General features: G+C 44.5%; 1 protein-coding gene across 10 annotated transcripts in view; it reads right to left on the reverse strand.

The window, feature by feature from the left end:
- The window catches only part of LOC146566625 (uncharacterized), a 120,184-nt gene that overhangs the window by 84,124 nt on the left and 16,647 nt on the right, over positions 1-19,413 (reverse strand). For all 10 annotated transcript variants that reach the window (XM_085286163.1, XM_085286164.1, XM_085286167.1 and 7 more), the window contains exon 2: positions 1,667-1,855. In XM_085286163.1, the coding sequence (XP_085142289.1) occupies positions 1,667-1,855 (189 nt within the window). The remainder of the gene's footprint in view (positions 1-1,666; positions 1,856-19,413) is intronic.

Consider the following 19,413-nt stretch of genomic DNA (forward strand, 5'->3'; position numbering starts at 1 on the left):
ATACAGATAAAAGTCGAATACGACGGATGAAATGCACGAGTGCAGCACTGCACATTACTGGAGCACCGGGGCTCTGAAACAATAACTCACAGAGGGGGGAAAACAACAACAAATGTACGCCACCTCCATCTCCCTGTCATGCTGACAGAGGACAATGACTCGCGGACTGCCTCGCCCTGCTGTTTGGCACTCGGCGTGTCAGCATGTGTGCGTTTGTCCAAATGCACACAGCGTGCCACAGTTGATCACTGGCAACGCCACCCACGGCCCGTCCTGCAGCCGGCTGTCACTGACGAGTGCCCACACACAGTCTGACTGTCTGACCGAAGTGTCTGGCTAACCAAAACAGGCCCGAGAGCTGAGTCATTCTCGGCTAACCGTCACTTCTTTTTTATTCGATCCATCTACTGTTTGTCAGCACTGGAGCTGACCTCTTTATTAGATCGTGTACTTTTGCATCCTTCTCAGCCACAGTTCAAACTGCAGACAGCAGCTTAATGTCGTCTCGCCACAGAGGTCAGTTTGGGACAACAGCTGATATTCACTTACTGCTTTCTTAAAGCTCTGACAGGAAACAACACTGGCAGCTCTTGACAGCTTACTTATTCTAATAAAGCTGTGGTGTTTGTCTCGGAGCTGCTGCCATTTGTCCTCGAACTTTGGAATTCCTTCTGATTCCTGCAAACTCAAACTCAGCCGAAGGGTAACGTGAAACTCCTCACGACAACAAATGCACCGCACCCAGGAGCTTCAACACGTCGCCCGCGGCTAATGACCCAAAGGCATCTGATCACATGTGCCACACTTATTTTAGAAGCTTTCTGGAGCCAAGCAAGTTGCTCAAGGACACTTCTTCTTCTTCTTCTTCTTCTGCATACTTCTACCCAGCTGTCTCACTTCCTCCCTGACACAGAGCATTTACTGACAGCTCACAATAAAAATACAGTTTCCTGTGTCATCCCCACATTTTACCAGCCAAATGTTCAAAGCACTGACTGCTGCTCTGCGTATCTTCCGGTTACTGTCTGCCCTGTGGGTGAACGACACCCGAGCAGATCCAAGATGGCAGCCAGCGTGCAGCAGCGCCTGCATCCATCAGTCATACAGGAGCAGCTGGAGTTCAGGTCAAAGGCACACCCTCTCTGCTTTAATGTTACACAGTGTTATAGTCTATGGGCAGAGGAGTATAACTGTACGCTGTATTACTGTTTCATTATTGTACTTTGTTTACAGCTGCTAAATCTTTTCAGAATATTTATGAAGAATATCGGCTGATCTGTCGTTTCTTTCATCTATTCTTGGTCCACCTCTAATGATTTTATCAACAATGCATCAAATATGAGTTGAAGTAACCAAACTACAGAGCGTTATTGAGCAGTTTGCCTCAGCGCTGCAGAGCATGCATGTTGCATGTTGTTGCATGTGAACATCTTTTACAACATCCGTCTTGCTAGCCACAGCATCCCCCTGACAAACCCACAGTGCACACTGTGACAGCAGGAATCCTTCTTAACCAGCTGCTAATCAGAAGCTACGTGGAAGATATTTTTCTTAGGAGGTAAAAAGAAGAATGAATGCTGCGTTTAGATCGATGGATCCAGATAAACATGCTGTTCCCCTGCATGTGTTTGCCCATACGATACTGACGACATCACGTTCATCTCACCTGCCCTGGTGTCATCGTTGTCCAGCAGCGGGATGTAGTCCGTCTTTCCCACCGTCTCTCCGACCTTATCGTCAAAGTGCTCCGCCTCCAGCTCAGCCACAAAGTCCCGGTGCACCATGTTCTCCGGGCCGGGCTGGGGAACGCTGTCCGTCAGCGCATCGCTCAGACTCAAGTCTAACTCCGCCATGGCTGCAGACAGAAAGACGCACGAATAAACAAGAGTCCCTGTGTTTTTTTCCTGGTACAGATTCACTTGAAACATAATTTCATCTAAAGTGAAGATCATCACCAAGTCAATCGGCCTTTTACTTCCAGCAGATTTGTATCTGCAGCTTGAACCATCCAACCAACTATGACAGGTTTATCAGCATTATGTGATCAGTAAAGATGCTCGGGTGTAATTAGACATGGGATCATTGCCCCGAGCAGCTCGTCACTGCCTGCAGCTCAGGGTACGAGCTGAGCTGCTAACCTGTTTGTAAAACACAGTCCTGGCACACTCATAAGCATGATGTCATCACTCTAGCTTTGCACCTTTAAAACACTCTTCTTTAAATGTGGTGATTAAGGGAAGCACCGGGATTACTAGTCCCACCTGCAGGTTAATTTACAAACACGGAGTCCTGAATCCTGGATTTTGTCTGCAAACCTCTGCAGGTATATGAAGACAAAGCGAGCGGACAGAAAGAGGAAGAAAGTGAAAAATGGAAATGATAGGAGAAGTGGTCAAAGGAAGTTAGAAAAACTCAGTTCCAGCCCACTGGATCATTTACTCAGGAAGTCATGCTTGTTTGGTGTGATCAGAGGAAAAACATTTGGCGTGAACTGAACTGGGCTTCAGATTTGTATCCTGAGGTAGGACAGGCGTAGCCAAAAGACCTGCGTTAGCTGGCATTCTACCACCAGCAAGGACTAAACCTGACCGCTCCTGTGCTCGAAGGGAAACTACACAGAAGAAAACTTTTCCACTGATAAAAACTCCATCTGCCACAAGGGGGCGGAGTTTCAAACGAGATCAGGGTGTTTGAATGAAACCGATGAGCTGGAACCAGACAGAAGCACAGTCTGTGCCTACACATGAGTTCAGCTGACCAATGGGCACCTTGGGAATCTGCAGAGTCCTGCTGTGTCATCTTCCAGCTATAATGCCAGATTATCTTGGCCACAGAAGCAGCCAGCCTTTCTCTGCTGCTCAGACACATTAATCTGTCTCCACACTCTCATCATCAGGTCCACTGTGTCCAAAACACTGGGTCCACGGTCAGGGTCGAGGGCGTTACAACATCCAGCCTGCATTGACTTAATATATGTTCTACGTTGGGTGTGCTAACTAAACTCGTATCCACACATGAATAAATATCATTAGTCCATGCATGCAACACATCTGCAGTGCAAACACAGCAAGCCAGCACCAACTCAACTCTCTAGCCCCATCTACTGGATGATCTTCTTATTGACTGCACAAAGAGCAGGTACAGGTATCCTCCCCAGAAACGCTGCCAGTCACATAACTGGGTAGAAGAACTGTTGATTTGTAGTTTGGCAGCCTTTAATGACAATTAGGAACAATTCTCTTGCACTCTTTAGACTCATTTGGGGTTCTTATATTTTCACATACTGGTGGGTACAGGTTCATCTCAAGGTTACTGAGAGATTCGACAGACTCAAAGTTTTGACTGAAGGTAAGGTGGGTGCTTCCTTATAAAAGCCTGATTCATCCATTCACACGCGCATTCACGCGAGTACCTTTGTCTGTGCCTCAGCACGCTCGACCCGCCATACTCGGGGTATTTAAGAACTAAACAGCAGGAGCTGGAGCTGAAGCACAGCCTGACATGTGACGTCTGATATTTTTATATTTACAGAAGCAACATGTGGTGCCTGTTGAAAAAAGACGTCCTCGCACAATCAGCGAGAAACACAGAAAACGTGATCGCGGCTTAAACTGCGACCGTCATGAATGACAAGCAGCTTTCACGTTTGGGAGCGTAAACAAACTCTCACAGGCGTATTCATCTGCACCAGCAGCAGTACGAGTCCCCGGCACAGACCAGGGTGTGTCGCAAACACGCTGCTGCCTCCACCTCAAAGCCCCAGTTTCCATATTTAACCCCACATCATCTGTGTGTTTAGTATACAGTGTGTCATTTGCACCAGCTGCACGGTTAGCCGAGTGATCTGTGCCACCCAGCCTACAATGTCATTGGATTCACTGCAGGATGAGATACCGTACGTCTTTGTTTGCTGCCTGCCTGGCCTTCAACTGCTTCCATTTCCACATAACCACAGGAGGACAGGCTTTTCATTAGCCCAGCTCCTGCAGTGGGACAGAATACCACCCTGGGATTAAAAACTCATAAGATTTTGGGGCTTTTTGACCTTGAGCTGCTGTTTTCACCTCCTGCTGCTGACAACTCTGGTGCGGCCACTCGGAAATAATCTGGATTCAACAAAGGAAGGAAATCCATGGAAAGGGCAGCTTCTATTGTGTTGTCTGCCAACATATGCTTGAGTGTGTGTGTGTCTTGCTAAGTCTCTTTTATATACAGTCTGTGCTGTAAGCCTGTGTGTGTCAGCTGAGGTGAAGGTTAAGCCTCCTCACAGTCTGCTTCCACACTCCTCTACTGAATATAAACAATAATACAGCCTGACATGAACACAAAGGCCAATCTAGCAGCAACACGAGGAACATGAGCAGCTCCAAGGAAGCAGGAACGAGGCAACGACTTTCATTTTTCATAGGGGCAGGGATAGCTCAGTAGGTAAAGTGGTCGCCCCATGATCGGAAGGTCGGCGGTTCGAATCCACTTAACGGCTACCCTGAGGTACCGTCCCTACACACTGCTCCCCGGGCGCCTGCTTAGTGGGCTGCCCACTGCTTCACTGAGTGACTGGGTCAAATGCAGAGAAAAACAAGTAATTTCCCCATGGGGATCAATAAAGTATCCATTATTATTATTATTATTTCCTCATAACATTGTTCTTTCTTCAAAGTAGACACAGCATCAGCTCGACTGCTGTTTACCCTCCTGAGGAAATGAGTTTGAGACCTCCACACCGAGCATCATTTATCCAATCTATAGCATCACGTGTATCCTGCTGTAACAACAAGAGGACATCCTGGGCTTTCTATTAATGCCCCGTCTGTGAGGGTTATCTGAAGGTGAGGAGGAGGAAGGCCAGATATAAGAGCAGGGAGGTCAAAGGTCAAAGGACACACCAGCTTTTCAGGTGCTGTTTATTGTAGGTCTGCAAGGCTTTGAGGCTTTATGATTTCTAGACGAGGAAATACGAGACTTTTCAGTTGACCTCAAACACACACGTTTAACCTTTATGGTCTCTTTCATACAGTCTGACTGTATGAAAGTCTGTGCAAACTCCTCCCACAGTCCAAAGACAGTCAGTGGGTTAGGTTGATTGGGGATTTGAAATTGCCTCGCTGTGTCCGACAAACTGGGCGTACCCTTCCTCACGCCCCGTGACAGCTGGGATCGGCTCCAGCCGCGTGACTCTGATCAGGATGGATGGAGATGCTGAAACTGGTTTGAAATTGTTCTTCAGCATGAAACAGGACGACGCTGCCCACGACCACCGAGACAGCTCGTCTGATCACGCAGAGAATGTCAGAGGAAGCAGCGAGAGGCGCTCATCTCTGAAAACATCTGTGTCCAGAATGCAGATAGTAGCCGCTCCGTGTAGCCAATGACACACTTTACTGACAGCAAAGCTGATCTGAAGCGACCAAGGCCACCAGGCTACACCGGGCAGGTTAACCACCCTGATGACTTGTTGGTGACATAAGTTAACTGGTGAAGCAGTTATTTCCACTCAAACAACAAGATGATCCCAATACACTGTGTTGTGCTGTAGAGGGAGAGCTCTGCTTATGCACAGGTGAGTGAAAGAACCACAAGCTCGGCCTCGCCAAGAGTCGAGCATTATAGCAACTGTCAGAGTGACTGATGACATAACACGTAAACTCTAATCCCACAGAATCCCCAGCAATTTTTTCTCCTTCTGCTTCAATATATGACAACACAACATAATGTCATGCTGGATTAATCCTCAGGCAGGCAGGGGAATACTCGCTCACCCAGAGTCACCTAAAGACGGTCTATCTGAGGAAATCTTCTTACTGCACGGTCTGATTTCAGCTTCCGTGGTTAATCATTGAGCAACAATCTGGATTTGAGTTTACAGCAAGACGTTTGTCCTCTGTGAATCATTACCCCGACCGTAAAATCCTCAATCACATAATCTACAAGGAAACATGTCGCAGCTCGAGTCCTGGTAACAACCAAACACACGGTTTGGTTGCTGCTTCCACGTCCCACCTGCAGCACACTGCAGCTCAGCTCAGAGCAGCTATAATTACTCAGCTATGTGAAAAGACCAATGCCCGTCCACTAGTGTAATATGACAAAAAAAAGATGAGAAAACTGAGAGCTTGAGCTTGTGACACACAAAGCATGAGATCAGTTCCCTGTTAAGCTCATCTTCAGTCCCAGAATAAGACACAGTACATGTGCGGCTGTGAGCTTCTTTCAGCGTTTAGGAGACTTTAATACGAGCAGGCAGCAAAGCTGAAACTCTGCAGTTATGGTGTCAACAGTCGCCCGCCTGCAGCTACACTTACTCCACTGCTTTAAGGGTTTGGGAGGAGCATGCGGAGCTATTCAGCGCACAAGGTCAACGTGGCTGTAAAACAACTGCGGGGTAGCTTAATTCCCCTACAATACCACAGTGTAGACCTATGATTATGTGAGGTCACATGGTCACAGTGTAAGGGGAAACGCTGACCTCACTGGAGGCTGCTGAGGTGTATGAATCACACACTGGAACAGAGCGTAGGAGATGCTGCTAAATACTGATAACTGTTAACTGCTGACCCAGCCATGCACATATCCTGATTACTGCCTGTAAACACGAGTGGATTTGCTGTTTCCTTCACTGCACGGAGCTGTAATGGTACCTGCACTCTGTGCACAGCGTTCAGTCCTGGACCTCGTGTGAACTGAAGAATGAAGAATGTTGACACACCTGCTCCCGTGGAATGAAACCATAAACAGACTTATTGTTATCTCAGGTAGCTGAATGCCACTGGGCCACATAAGAAGTTAGAAAAGTGGAGACAGTTTCAAATGTTTATGAAGTTTTAAACATGTTTTTAAGCTGGGACCAATCGCAGACGAGTGGACGAGTGCACAGTGGGCTGGCTGTGCAGTCACTGTGGGAGGAGCTCACCTCTGATGACACTTCCTCTAAACGCTCAGCTTACTGTGTGTGTGTGTGTGTGTGTGTGTGTGTGTGTGTGTGTGTGTGTGTGTGTGTGTGTACCGCGCCGTGTGAAACACACAGTGGGAGTGACCTCGCTTGCTGCTTCAGTGAGTTTGTGGCTCCCGTTGTTTGCATTAGCTTCTCCTCTTACTGTCACTTCACAGACACAAGTCAGCACATTAACACTGAACAGGAAGTCTGCAGTTTCTGAAAGAACCGGCACAACGAGCCATGATTAATCCTCACAATATTTACCAACAGCTGCATAATCTGGATTAATGTCCAGCGACGGATTAGACCTGATGATTCCATAGAACTCCATGACTGATGAGAGCAGCCGGAATTTAATCTGGATTTAATGTTGATTGATGATTTAATGTTGCTGGTAGAGCTGGGCGATAGAACGATAACGATATGTATCGCGATATAACTTTTACTCGATAGAGAAATTAAGCTATCGCGATAGACCTCGCTGCTCTTGTCCTCTTAAAAAAAAAAAAAAAAAGGTCAGCCAATCCAAATTAAGTAGCGCAGAGCCGAACCAATCACAGCCGCAGCGTCACGTCGCGTGACTTGTAACGTACAGCACAAGTGCCAAGCCGCACGTGTGTTTGTTTGGGAAGCAGCCAGCGCGTAATGGAGGAAATGAGTGTGCCGACTAGAAAAATCAACCGAGCGTGACCGAAGAGAAAACAGATGATGGTTCCAACGCCGGAGAGATTGTCGAACGGAAGAGCCATAGAAGCTCCGTAGTGTGTGCATGTGTGCATGTGTGTGCGTGTGTGTGTGTGTGCATGTGTGTGCATGTGTGTGTGCGTGTGTGTGTGTGCGTGTGTGTGTGTGCGTGTGTGTGTGTGCATGTGTGTGTGCATGTGTGTGTGTGCATGTGTGTGCATGTGTGTGCATGTGTGTGTGTGCATGTGTGTGTGTGCATGTGTGTGCATGTGTGTGCATGTGTGTGTGCATGTGTGTGTGCATGTGTGTGTGTGCATGTGTGTGTGTGCATGTGTGTGCATGTGTGTGCATGTGTGTGCATGTGTGTGTGTGCATGTGTGTGTGCATGTGTGTGCATGTGTGTGTGCATGTGTGTGTGCCAGCTTCCCCTTTTTCTTTTTTCTGCATTACAGTTTTGTTTGTGTTTCATCTGATATACAGAAACAGCTGACGAGGGACTTTCAGCCATAGCTCACTTTCTCTCTCTCCCTACAAGACACCCCCCCCCCCACACACCCCCACACACACCCACCCACACACAGGATTAGGTCATAAACAAACTGATGGATTGTTGTGTTCATTTATTGACCAGCACGTGTTCCATGTCGTCTGCAGGACTTTTTATTCGCAGACATAAACCAGCAGCTTTGCTTTAGTCCTCAGTTTAGAGCAGGGGAATTTGGTGAAGCTGGTTTTTCCTTCCATTAAAACTAAAACTATACTTTTCCTCTGCAGTGCAGACACGAGGTATTTAAACTCCCTCACATACAGACCGAAATGTTTGGCAACCACTGGGGTTGTATAAGTGAAACTCCAGTTCAACGAGACACTAAGTAGTCTTTACTCTGCCTGCTCCCAGAGCATCTTATCTTACAGTCACACTGAGGAAAACAGTGGTTGAAAAGCACACTGTGACTGTGCAGCTCAGTGCCTGTGACTGCTCGCACACCTGGTCAGCTGGTGTCTCCAAGGCAACTTTAATGTCTGGAGACAGCAATAAAACCACAAGAAGGCAGTTTGCATGCAATCTGTGATAACACAGAGATCAACTGAGACAAGTCAGTGAAAACTGCTAATCTGTTGCTGTCCACGTTGAGCACATTGTCATTGTACAGAGTACTCTGTACAATGACAATAAAGGCTATTCTATTCTTTTCTATACCAATTGTTGCCAATTGTTTCAAATCTCATAGGTTGGAAACAATTGGCAACATAGATGCTGCAGGGCAGCAATTTCACTGCAATCCTGCATTTATTTAACAACACAAGCAGCTGATAATCAGTCAGGTATGGAAGCCCGTTTCCACTACTAAATAAAAATAAAACAGCTAGTATCCAAAACTCGAAATTTCAAGTTAGCTCTGCCAATCAAAAATATACGTGAATGAGGTCACTTTCTTGTTACCCGGAAGCATATGGCGCAGAGGAACGCGCCATATGCTTATATACGCGCCAATTTTGAGTTAATAAATCAAAATTTCGAGTTAATACGTCAAAATTTAGAGAAAGTAACTTGAAATTTTGAGTTATGGATCCTTTTTTTTTTGTTTTTAGTGGCAGAAACGGGCTTCCATAGTCAGGCCCCCTGCTGCAAACACACATAGCTGCACGAGCTGCAGACTCTCAGATCAACCATAACATGTTAGCAATCTGACTGCTTACAAATGAAGCAGCAATCATTAGCAAACCCGTATGTCTGACAGTGACCACAGTCGCTTGGAGACAGGTTACCTGCTGCCAGGTGACTTGCGCAATTGCCTTGCAGTCAAATGTGCCGGTGTTACAGTCAGTCTGTGCAATCAGCTGATCACTGCAACGACCTACAGCCAAATGTGAAAAACATGAATGCAATCACGGGGCATCTGCCTGGTTTCCTGCTGCATGTTACATGTGAGGACCGACTCCTGAGGACGATGTGCAGACCTGATTCTGCCGTCACCGGGTGAAGCCTGCAGCGCTGTGGACACAAAGTCTTTATGTCTGAAATAAAAAATGATGAAAGAAGGCGCAGACAGCATGACCCTCCCTTTGTACGTTTACATGAAAGCAGAGGGGGGAGGAGGGAGGTGAGTGAGTGATCTGAAAGCTGTTCACACCCTTTAAATCACAACTTCAAGTATGCCCACAGGGCATCCTCCACCCTGTCACGCTCAAGTGTCATGTCATAAAAACTCCTCGGCAGACATTCCTGTCTGAACTGCATACATTTATTCTATTATGTAGATGACACACACACACACACACACAATACCAAACCAGTTAAATTTCCTACTGCACATGACAGAAGATGCTGTCCCGCGTGTGTCCAGCTGCCACCACACTAATCTGAGGGAGATGCTATCACTGGCATTCCTGGCGGGCCATTCAGTCTACTTCAGCAAAGTCACACAATTGCAACACTTTGTCAGTGCACCCTACCAGGAACACACACACACACACACACACACACACACACACACACACACACACACGCGAAAAAAGTAATAGTGCAACTATTCACAGAGAGAACCAACTGGTGAGAAAAGCAGCGTCTGCCTGATATTCTTGAAATTGTCTCAGCGCTCTGTGCTGATGTAACGAGGTCACAGCTGTTTACAACCCTGTTAAACCTGCAAGGAGAAAACATGCTCATCGATTCTATTACGATTACTTAGACTTGAAAAGTGTGTGTCGACTATCCACAATACACGCTGCATACTTGGAGTGACCATTTCAAAATGCTGCTGACTTCCTGTGTGTGGTATGAAACTCTACACTAGCTGAACTATTTACAAGCAGCAAACACTTCAGTGATTGAGCACAAACAACAGTCGTCCTTCATCACGATCGTCTCCTCGGATAAAGGAGAAAATCAGAGCAGTGAGCAGATCCTCAGACACTCCCACAGACTCCAGCTCCCACTCTACTGTATCACTACTGTACCAGACAGATCTCTCACACTTCTGCACATCATCTAGTCATAACACACACACACGCACACACACACACAACAACATGAAGTTAGTGGTAAGTCACCACCAGGCTCTGCAACTGTAACTACTATGATTGCTCCAAGTGGCTGAGAGGGAAAACACAGAGACACAGACAGTCCCACGGGCCTCTTGATTGGTTGCTGCATTCAGGGCGGGGTCTAGCCGTGTGTGTCACACAGACGCTGTAATTAGTCTGGGGAGGTGCACAGGTGCAGCACAGTGATCCTACATTAGGAGGACCAACCGGCTGTGACCATGTGGTGGCTGTGAGTGCACACACAAATCCACACAGCTGCAGAAGTAAGAAATTAAAGGAACTTGGCTACTTTCTAAGTTTGGCCCTCCACGTTTCTGTCATCAGAGAGACCCGCCTCTGCAGCTCTAACTGTTATTTCAAACAGAGCTGGACCTATAACAAAACTGTCTCAGTTCAGTAATACCCTGAAAAGCACAGTTTAATGGCAAACATATTCGATGCCCTGTATGATGTACAGATGAGGACAGTGAAAGTGTTTCCTGTACAAAAAATAAGAAACCACAGTTTGAGCTGATCTAATAACTCACATGTTGCTTTTTCACTTTTCACTTTCGCCCATCTAAAAACAGGTGCAGGCCAATTGATCAGGTTATATTTCTGACTAGGATTTTGGCTTGGAATGATTACGTAACCACGGTAACTAAGATAAAAGCATTTTTATACCACAGAAAAAAGTCAGGATGTCTAAACTAACCCAAAAACAGTGGAGCGTTCTGCAAAGATGAAGTCAAAAGGAGCCTTGTTTAGCAAAATGTAGAAGTAATAAAAGTCTTAACAATCAGTCTTTATGTGCATCTGTGGAAACAAGCTGAAAGCACACCGCTGGCTGCCTGCACGCACCTTGGTCTGGTGGTGAGACCAGCTGTGGGCGGGGTCCACCCACAGTGGGCGGGGTCCACCCACAGTGGGCGGGGTCCACCCACAGTGGGCGGGGTCCACCCACAGTGGGGGACAACTCTGCATGCCTGACAATTAACACTAATATGCAAATAAAAGCTGGGGGTCACCTCTGGTCAGATTTCTACACAGCATTCGCCTGACCAAACACACATTTAGACAAATATTCACACCTGAATAGAAGGAGCACACACAACACACATGCTCTTGCAGGTTTGTAGCTAAGGCCAAGTGTTTGAAAAGCACACGTAGGACTCTCTGAAATAATAAAACCAGAGGTTTAATGAAGCTCAGACAGGTCAGCTGCACATATACATCAAAACCTTAAACTCTTGTCTCTCATTTAGTAGTGGGAGAAGTAATGATGTATGGTGACAAAAAAGCTTGACTGACACATTCGTCTACACTCACACGCCCTTACCTGGCAGCGCTGTGTTTCGATTATCTCGAGATGCACAAATCGCTAAATTCTGATATGAATATTTACATTTTAATGTAAAAATGTTGCTGCTACTCCATGAAAGTTGTTTTTGAACGGTGTGAGAAAACTATGGAACAGAGTGGTATCCAGTATTATGGTAAAGTTACCATTAACAGACTATTGTGGCATGGTGCAAATGAGGCTGCCACGTCAGGTTAGGTCAAGGGTCGCAGACAATTTGAATTTAAGCTGATGATGCTCTTGGTAGCACTTGCCAAATTCCACTTATACTATGAAAAGCAGGGTTTGGAAAGCAGCCGTGATAGCATCATCAGCCATGTAGCATCTGCTAATATACTGTATAATACAGTTGGCTAAATCCACAAAGGGCATAAATCTCAGAGCCGCAGCAGCAGCACAGGCCAGCTGATCACAGCCTGTCTGTAGCTCACAGTAAACTTATCTCGTGCTGAGCCATTTTTCTGCACCGCACCAGATTCTTGGGGTTCATTTATCTGCCAAATCCCACTTTAACCACTCAAAACTCCCAGTAGTGCTACAGGAACGGTCACGAAGCAACAACAGTAATCGAGTAAATGGCACGCAACGGATAGACCACATCAGCTGGGTTACGCATGACAGCGTGTCGAAAACGTGCAGCATGTCTGACTGCAGCAAATCGCTCTGCTTTACTGGCTCCTTGCAACTTTTTGCTTTTTCACCAAAAATGTAAATTAAATGAAATGTAAGTTGAAAAGTTGATGTTTTAGGACTGTGGAGGAGACCCAACATGTGGTGCACGGAGCACTGACATAAGAGGACTTACAGGGAGCTTTTCCATGGCAGCAGAAGTACCTAGAGCTGGGCGATAGAACGATAACGATATGTATCGCGATATAACTTTTACTCGATAGAGAAATTAAACTATCGCGATAGACCTCGCCGCTCTTGTCCTCAAAAAAAAAAAAAAAAAAAAAAAAAGGGTCAGCCGATCCAAATTAAGTAGCGCAGAGCCGAACCAATCACAGCCGCAGCGTCACGTCGCGTGACTTGTTACGTGCAGCACAAGTGCCAAGCTGCACGTGTTTGTTTGGGAAGCAGCCAGCAGGTAATGGAGCCAGCGCGTAATGGAGGAAATGAGTGTGCCGACTAGAAAAATCAACCGAGCGTGACCGAAGAGAAAACAGATGATGGTTCCAACGCCGGAGAGATTGTCGAACGGAAGAGCCATAGAAGTTCCGTAGTGTGAAGGTATTTCGGCTATTTCAAGTCTGACAAAAAACAGAGTAGCGTGCACTGTAAATGTGCCGAAAGCAAGTCTGGAAATACAATAAACTGGTGCATGCGTCACACTGTGCGCCACGTTATTGTTTCAGTGAAATGAATTTCTACAATACTGTTAATTCTACTCTCTGCAGTGTTTAAATGCTTACATATACACACAGTTACTGTCCCTCCACACATACGACTCGGTTCTGCTTCTATGCCCCAGCTTTGTTTACTTTTTCCCACCGAGGCTTCTAGACTTCTGATTGGCCAACATTTCTGCACGGTTAGGAATCTAGCGCCACCTGCTGCTTTGGCATGTTCATAGCAGCGTTTTCCTTCATTTCTGCCTTTATGTGTGGACGGGATTATTTTTTAAAACGAAAACGGAAAATCTCCGTTTTCAAATATATCCGTGTACGCGTGGACGTAGCCTCAGTCTCTGACTGGAAGCGCTAATTCGTCATTCGGCTTTTGTCAGACTAAAGTAACTGTTAAAAGTGTTTGAAAAGCTCAGCTATACAACAAGGAGAGATTGAGAATTTCCTTTTAGTTCTCAGTTTATTTGATATTGACAAAAGTTAGTCAGTTTTGTCTGTTCTTCTGTAAAACAAACTAAGATTTATTTTTAGAATTAATATTTTGTTTCTAAGTGGAATTGACAGTTTAGTCTGTTTCGTTTGTTCTATTTTGAAACTTAAACGCTTTAGCGGCTGCCTTTTGTGTAGTTTGCAATATTTGCCTTTATCTATCTGAAAAAGTCTCATGTTCCTTAAGTACATCTACCCTGTTGAACTTATTATGGGAAATAAATATTTAAATAAAAACAAGCTGCTGATTATTTCACATTTTACTTGTGAGCAACGGCACATTTAAATCTTACAAATATAGTTATTTGGCTTATATCGTGATAGATATCGTTATCGCCTGAAATGAAAAAAACATATCGTGATATGAAAAAATCTCATATCGCCCAGCTCTAGAAGCACCTGGAGGTGAACTGCACTCATTTAACACCTTTTTTACAGGGTTACTGCCCATCCCAGCATGCTTTGAGGCAGAGAAGCGGCACACCCTGAACAGGCTGGCGCTATATCAGAGGACACTGATAACTGTGGGAAAGTTAGAGTCTCCATACAACCAGCTTCTTTATAAGGAGGAGAAAAGCAAATGCATCTGGGCAGGTCTTGCACACTAATACATAATTAAATCAAAGCCTTCTTGATTCCTTTTAATGCTTCAATAATTGCTTAGAAATCAGATGACCTCAGATCGTTAATGGTTATTCATCTTATCATACAGAAGCACTCCATTAATTGTTGATGGCCAGTGAACTGTGTGGATATGCTCCTGATCCAGAAAGGTGCTTATCTGTGGCAGGAACAACGCCATGGCTGCTTCAGCCGCCATGAGGATGGAACAAGTACAGGTTGGAGCACATGATCCCCTGTGCAGGCAGATACCCACCAAAAACAATCAGATGTTACTCTCACGGCCGCGTCGCAGCGTGGTCGAACTGATTCCTTTTCCATTTTCTACTTTTTGTTTTTAATTTAGTTGCGTTTCAGTTACTTGCCAGATAGTCTGTTAGTTTCAGTTTACTTTTTATTGTTTGAAAATGTTTTTAGTTTGTGTTCGTTTCAGTGTTATTTTCAGTCTTTGCATGTATTAGTGTATTCAGAGCATTTGCCAGAAACAAGCTTTAGGAGACTCGGTATAGTTTTACAGTGAAAACACAGAAGTTTTCTAAAAGCTTTGGACTCACAGTCTTGCAGACATCAAATCATCATCATGCAAGCTGTGACATATATTATGCTTAACCAATACTAACAGTAGGTATATTCACTATGTTGGGGTGTCCAACTCCAGCCCTCGAGAGCTACTGTCCTGCAGCTTTTAGATGCATCCCTACTCCCACAAGGCCGGATCAAATGATCGGCGTGCCTCGTCAACACGCCATCAAGTTTGCTAAGGCCTGCTAACAAGCCGTTCATTTGATGCAGGTGTGTCGGCACAAGGATGCATTTAAAAGCTGCAGCTCTCGAGGACCGGAGTTGGACACCCCTGCTCTATATCATTACAGTTAGCTGTCACTCAGCATTACAACTACCTAAACATCATCGCTGTCCCTAAAACATGAGCCCTGACGTAACAGCTGCATAAATCCTGCCCCTCAGATTCAACGCCATCAGATGAGACTTAAACGAGCAGTCTGATGACGAACTGAAGCGCAGTCCTGGAAACACATGGTCACGAGGGACAGAGTGGTCTGTCATATCTGTCGGGTTTACAATAACTGGACTGCAGAGAGGCCTCACAGTTCTTTTTATACAAAGTGGTTTTAGGCCTTTTCAAGTGATTAAGTGAGCACAAGCACGTGTACCTCTGGGACATTATGTAACTCTTATTCCCCACATGCAGTACATAATGAATGTGCAGATGAATAATGCAGAGATCCTGTGTGAGGGGTTTCCCGAGTAAATGGTAAAAGCATGAAGAGTTTCTCCCGTCTGTGCGTGTATAAAGTACACAGACTCCGCCCTCCTGAGCAGTCATGATGTAAAACCATGACAGCCTTCAAAGAGAGGACGAGAGGAGACCGACAGACGCCACAAACATGGAATTATCTGTTATGTGAAAAGGCTCTTCAGCTTAGAGTGTGTATCTGTAAACTGTATGGGTCCAAAAGGCTTCAAAAAAGATTTGATTTCTATTTGCATAGAGTTATGTTTAGCAGTATGACTACCTTCTCCTCCAGTTCAGCTGAGGTCACTACAGCCAAGTCAGCGAAACACAATGTTAGTGATCAGGTTCTTTATTTCCTTTTTAAACTTCCTCAGAGTCATTTTTAATGTGTAAAACAGCAGACGCCAGCAGCAGGCTGGCGACACATTAACTAGTCTAACATCATTGTAGAAATACACACATACTAGGGGTGCAACATACACAAAATTCACGGTTCGGTTCGATACTTTGGTGTCACGGTTCGATATTCTTTCGATACAAAAAAATGTTCATGCCTTTTTAATCTGTCATTTATTAAAATTATAAATATATATTTTAACTCAAAGGTACAGTTTTTAAATTTAATGTTGCTGAAACAACAAAGCAATAAATTATATATATATATATATATATATATATATATATATATATATATATATATATATGATTGAGGAATCCCTCATCTTTGGAAAAGAGAGTTTATTACAGAGAAATGTCTCTTTCCAAAATAAAAGCTATACTATACGCTTCTTCTGGGCTATATTCTCAGCAGCATATTAAACATATCAGGTCCCCATAAGGAGAATCCTGTGCTAACGGCTGTCTAAATGACTCGGGTAAAGTTTGTAGCATGCCTGCTTGTTGTTTTTGTCTGCTTCCACTTGTCTTTGCACTAGGATGATGTCGGAGTAAATGTGCAGTCATATTCGTTGTGTTCCCACTAGTGCTGTCAGCGTAAATCTGAAATGACGTTAACATGAAAACCAGAATAGTTCCAAACGCCAGATCTGAATGAGGGTGGGGGAGGTTCAGTTTGCCATGTTGCAACGAGAGCTTAGCTTCTGTCTCGCTAGCTCGCCCTGCGCTCAGTGAATCTGCGCTCGACTACTCCGCCTAGGCTGCACTGTCGAGCGCAGATCCACTGAGCGCTCAACACAGACAGCATCGTCAGAAGGAAAGTTGATAAAATAAATTTAAAATGTTGTATTGTTCCATACATATGCGTACCGAACCGAAAGCACTGTATCAAACGGTTCAATATCGATACGAGTATCGTTGCACCCCTAATATTTATTTATAGTATAGTAAAAATATTTCATTATTACTGTTTAAATGACTAATATGTGACATGTATTAGCTGTGATGTTGTGCTGAGGGTTAAAATGTCTTTTTGTCTTTTGGTAACTACAAAATGGCAATAAACCATTAATATATGTCTATGCTGTTGTGCTCGTATTTATTTTACCCTGCTCAAATTCAATTTTATTTTCAAAGATTTAAAATGGTTTTTTTAAAGAACCATTTTTGAAGGTCCTTTTTAAAAAGGTTCTTTGAAAAACCATTAAAGGTGCTCCAAAGAACCATTGTTTGAAAGGTTCTTTGTGGCACCAAAAAAGGTTCTTCTGTGGCATCAGTCTAAAGAACCACTTTTGGTTCCAGTTGGCACCTTTATTTTTCTGATTATATGAGCAAAGTGAGACTCATTTATTAGGGTTGGTGGAGATGAGTGTGAAGATCCAAACAATCCCTGTCAGTGATGGAGAAGCTTTGATGAAAATATTTGGTAAAAAGTTCACCAGCATGAAGGAAATGAAGTTTCAAACTTTCCTTAGGAGGAGCCCAGCACGCCTGCTTAAAGAAAAGTGAGTGTGGCGATGTGGATGCTTGCAGCGACTGCTGTATAGAGGCCATCCTGCTACACATGAAACACATCAGAGTCATAATTGTTATTTTAGTCACGTTGTTTATTATCCTTATTGTTTTATCTGGGACTGTTTGCAGACATCTCAGAGAGAGGAGACACCAGCATCTGAACAGAGACTCAAACCAGCAACCTGCAGCTCCCTGCTTGGCTGCTCCAGTTTTCTCCTCACTCATGTTGCCCACCAGTGATTTCTAGCTGCCCACCCACACAGCAGGCTAGAATATGTGCTGAGCCTCAGCACCCAATACTTGGACATGTTTTCTTTATTAAATAATGAACCAGACCCCAAAAGTAAACAGCTGTTATTGCTAGGCAACAGGAGCAGCATTTGGTCATGCAGCACCTGACATTCCTGACCATGTGGGCGGAGCATGCATGAAATGGAATGTTCAGTAGAACTGTGCAACACAAGCACTTAGTTCCAGCATGTTTCATTGTATCCAGACACAGCTAGAGACACATCTACAGCAGCATCTCTGTGCAGGACAAACGACAGCTGACGAAGAAACATCGAAAACTTCACTTCACTCCTCTACAAAACGTTGGCTCCTTTGTTTAAAAGGCCAAAATGAATCGAGGGAGAACGAGAAGAGGATCGGCGAGTGCTTCACCTCACAATTCAGTACAGCTGATTAACCTGCAAGAAGAACTTCAAATGATACAGGCTGAAAATGTCAAATTAAAAGAAGAGGCAGAAGAATCAAGAGGAGAAGCTAAAAATTCACAGTTTGAAACTGAAGTAGTATTGCAGGAATTACTGCATGTGGGTCTCAAACTTAAAGGAGAGAAGATGGGAAAACAACAGGCAGAAAAGGAGAATGAAAAGATGAAGAAAGAACTGTTGGAAGCTCAAAAAGCATTGGAGGAAGAGAAAAGCACAGCACAAGAAGCCAAAAAGAAATATCAAACTGCAAAGAAGGAGGCAGGAAATGTGATGCAGGAATTACAGGAGGTGCAGGAAGCTTTTGAAGAGGAAAGAAGGAAAATGCAGTTGGCAACTCAAGAAGCTGCAAATGTAACGGCTGAAGCTGAAACACTAAGAAAGGAATTACTGCATGTAAAGCAACAACTTGAAGAGGAGAAAAAACGTAAACACGAGGCAGAAAATGAGATTGAAAATATGAAGAAAGAATTGTTGGAAGCTCAAAAAGTGTTGGAGGAAGAGAAAATGAAAATAGAGGAAGCAAAGAAAGAAATGGAAGATACAAAGAGTCACAATGAAAACATGAAGAAGGAACTGATGAAAGTACAAGAAGAACTTGCAGAAGAGAAAATTGAGGTGAAGGTATTGAAGAAAGAAATGACGGTGACCAAGAAAGGCTGCAAAGACGCACTGAAAGAACTACGAAAGCACAAAAAGGAAGCTAAAGAGCTCCTCAAACACAAAGGGAAACTGGCCAAACAGCAGCTGAAAGAAACATTTAAAGATGCCGAGGAGCAGCTCAACAAGACCTTAAAAGAACTGAAGGCAAAAGAAAAGCAAGGCGAGGACAGGAGGGGATTCTGGAGCAGACTGCTGAGGAAGAACTGACCCAGCAGCATCTCAATAGTTTCTTCCTCCTCTCTCCACCTTTCTTTCTCCCCATCCTTCTTCTTGGGACGTTTGCTTGTTTTTTAAAAACTCTAATCTAAATACATGTACTGAAACACACAAATAAAATTGCCATAACTTGACCTCATGTTGCCTGCTTCTTTTCTTGTGTGTCTGTGGATGTAAAACAGTAACACACTTTC

This window comes from Mchenga conophoros, linkage group LG9 (assembly GCF_057382185.1).
Source record: "Mchenga conophoros isolate Kocher_MC1m ecotype Shallow Benthic linkage group LG9, M_conophoros_male_GT1.1, whole genome shotgun sequence".
Taxonomy (NCBI): domain Eukaryota; kingdom Metazoa; phylum Chordata; class Actinopteri; order Cichliformes; family Cichlidae; genus Mchenga; species Mchenga conophoros.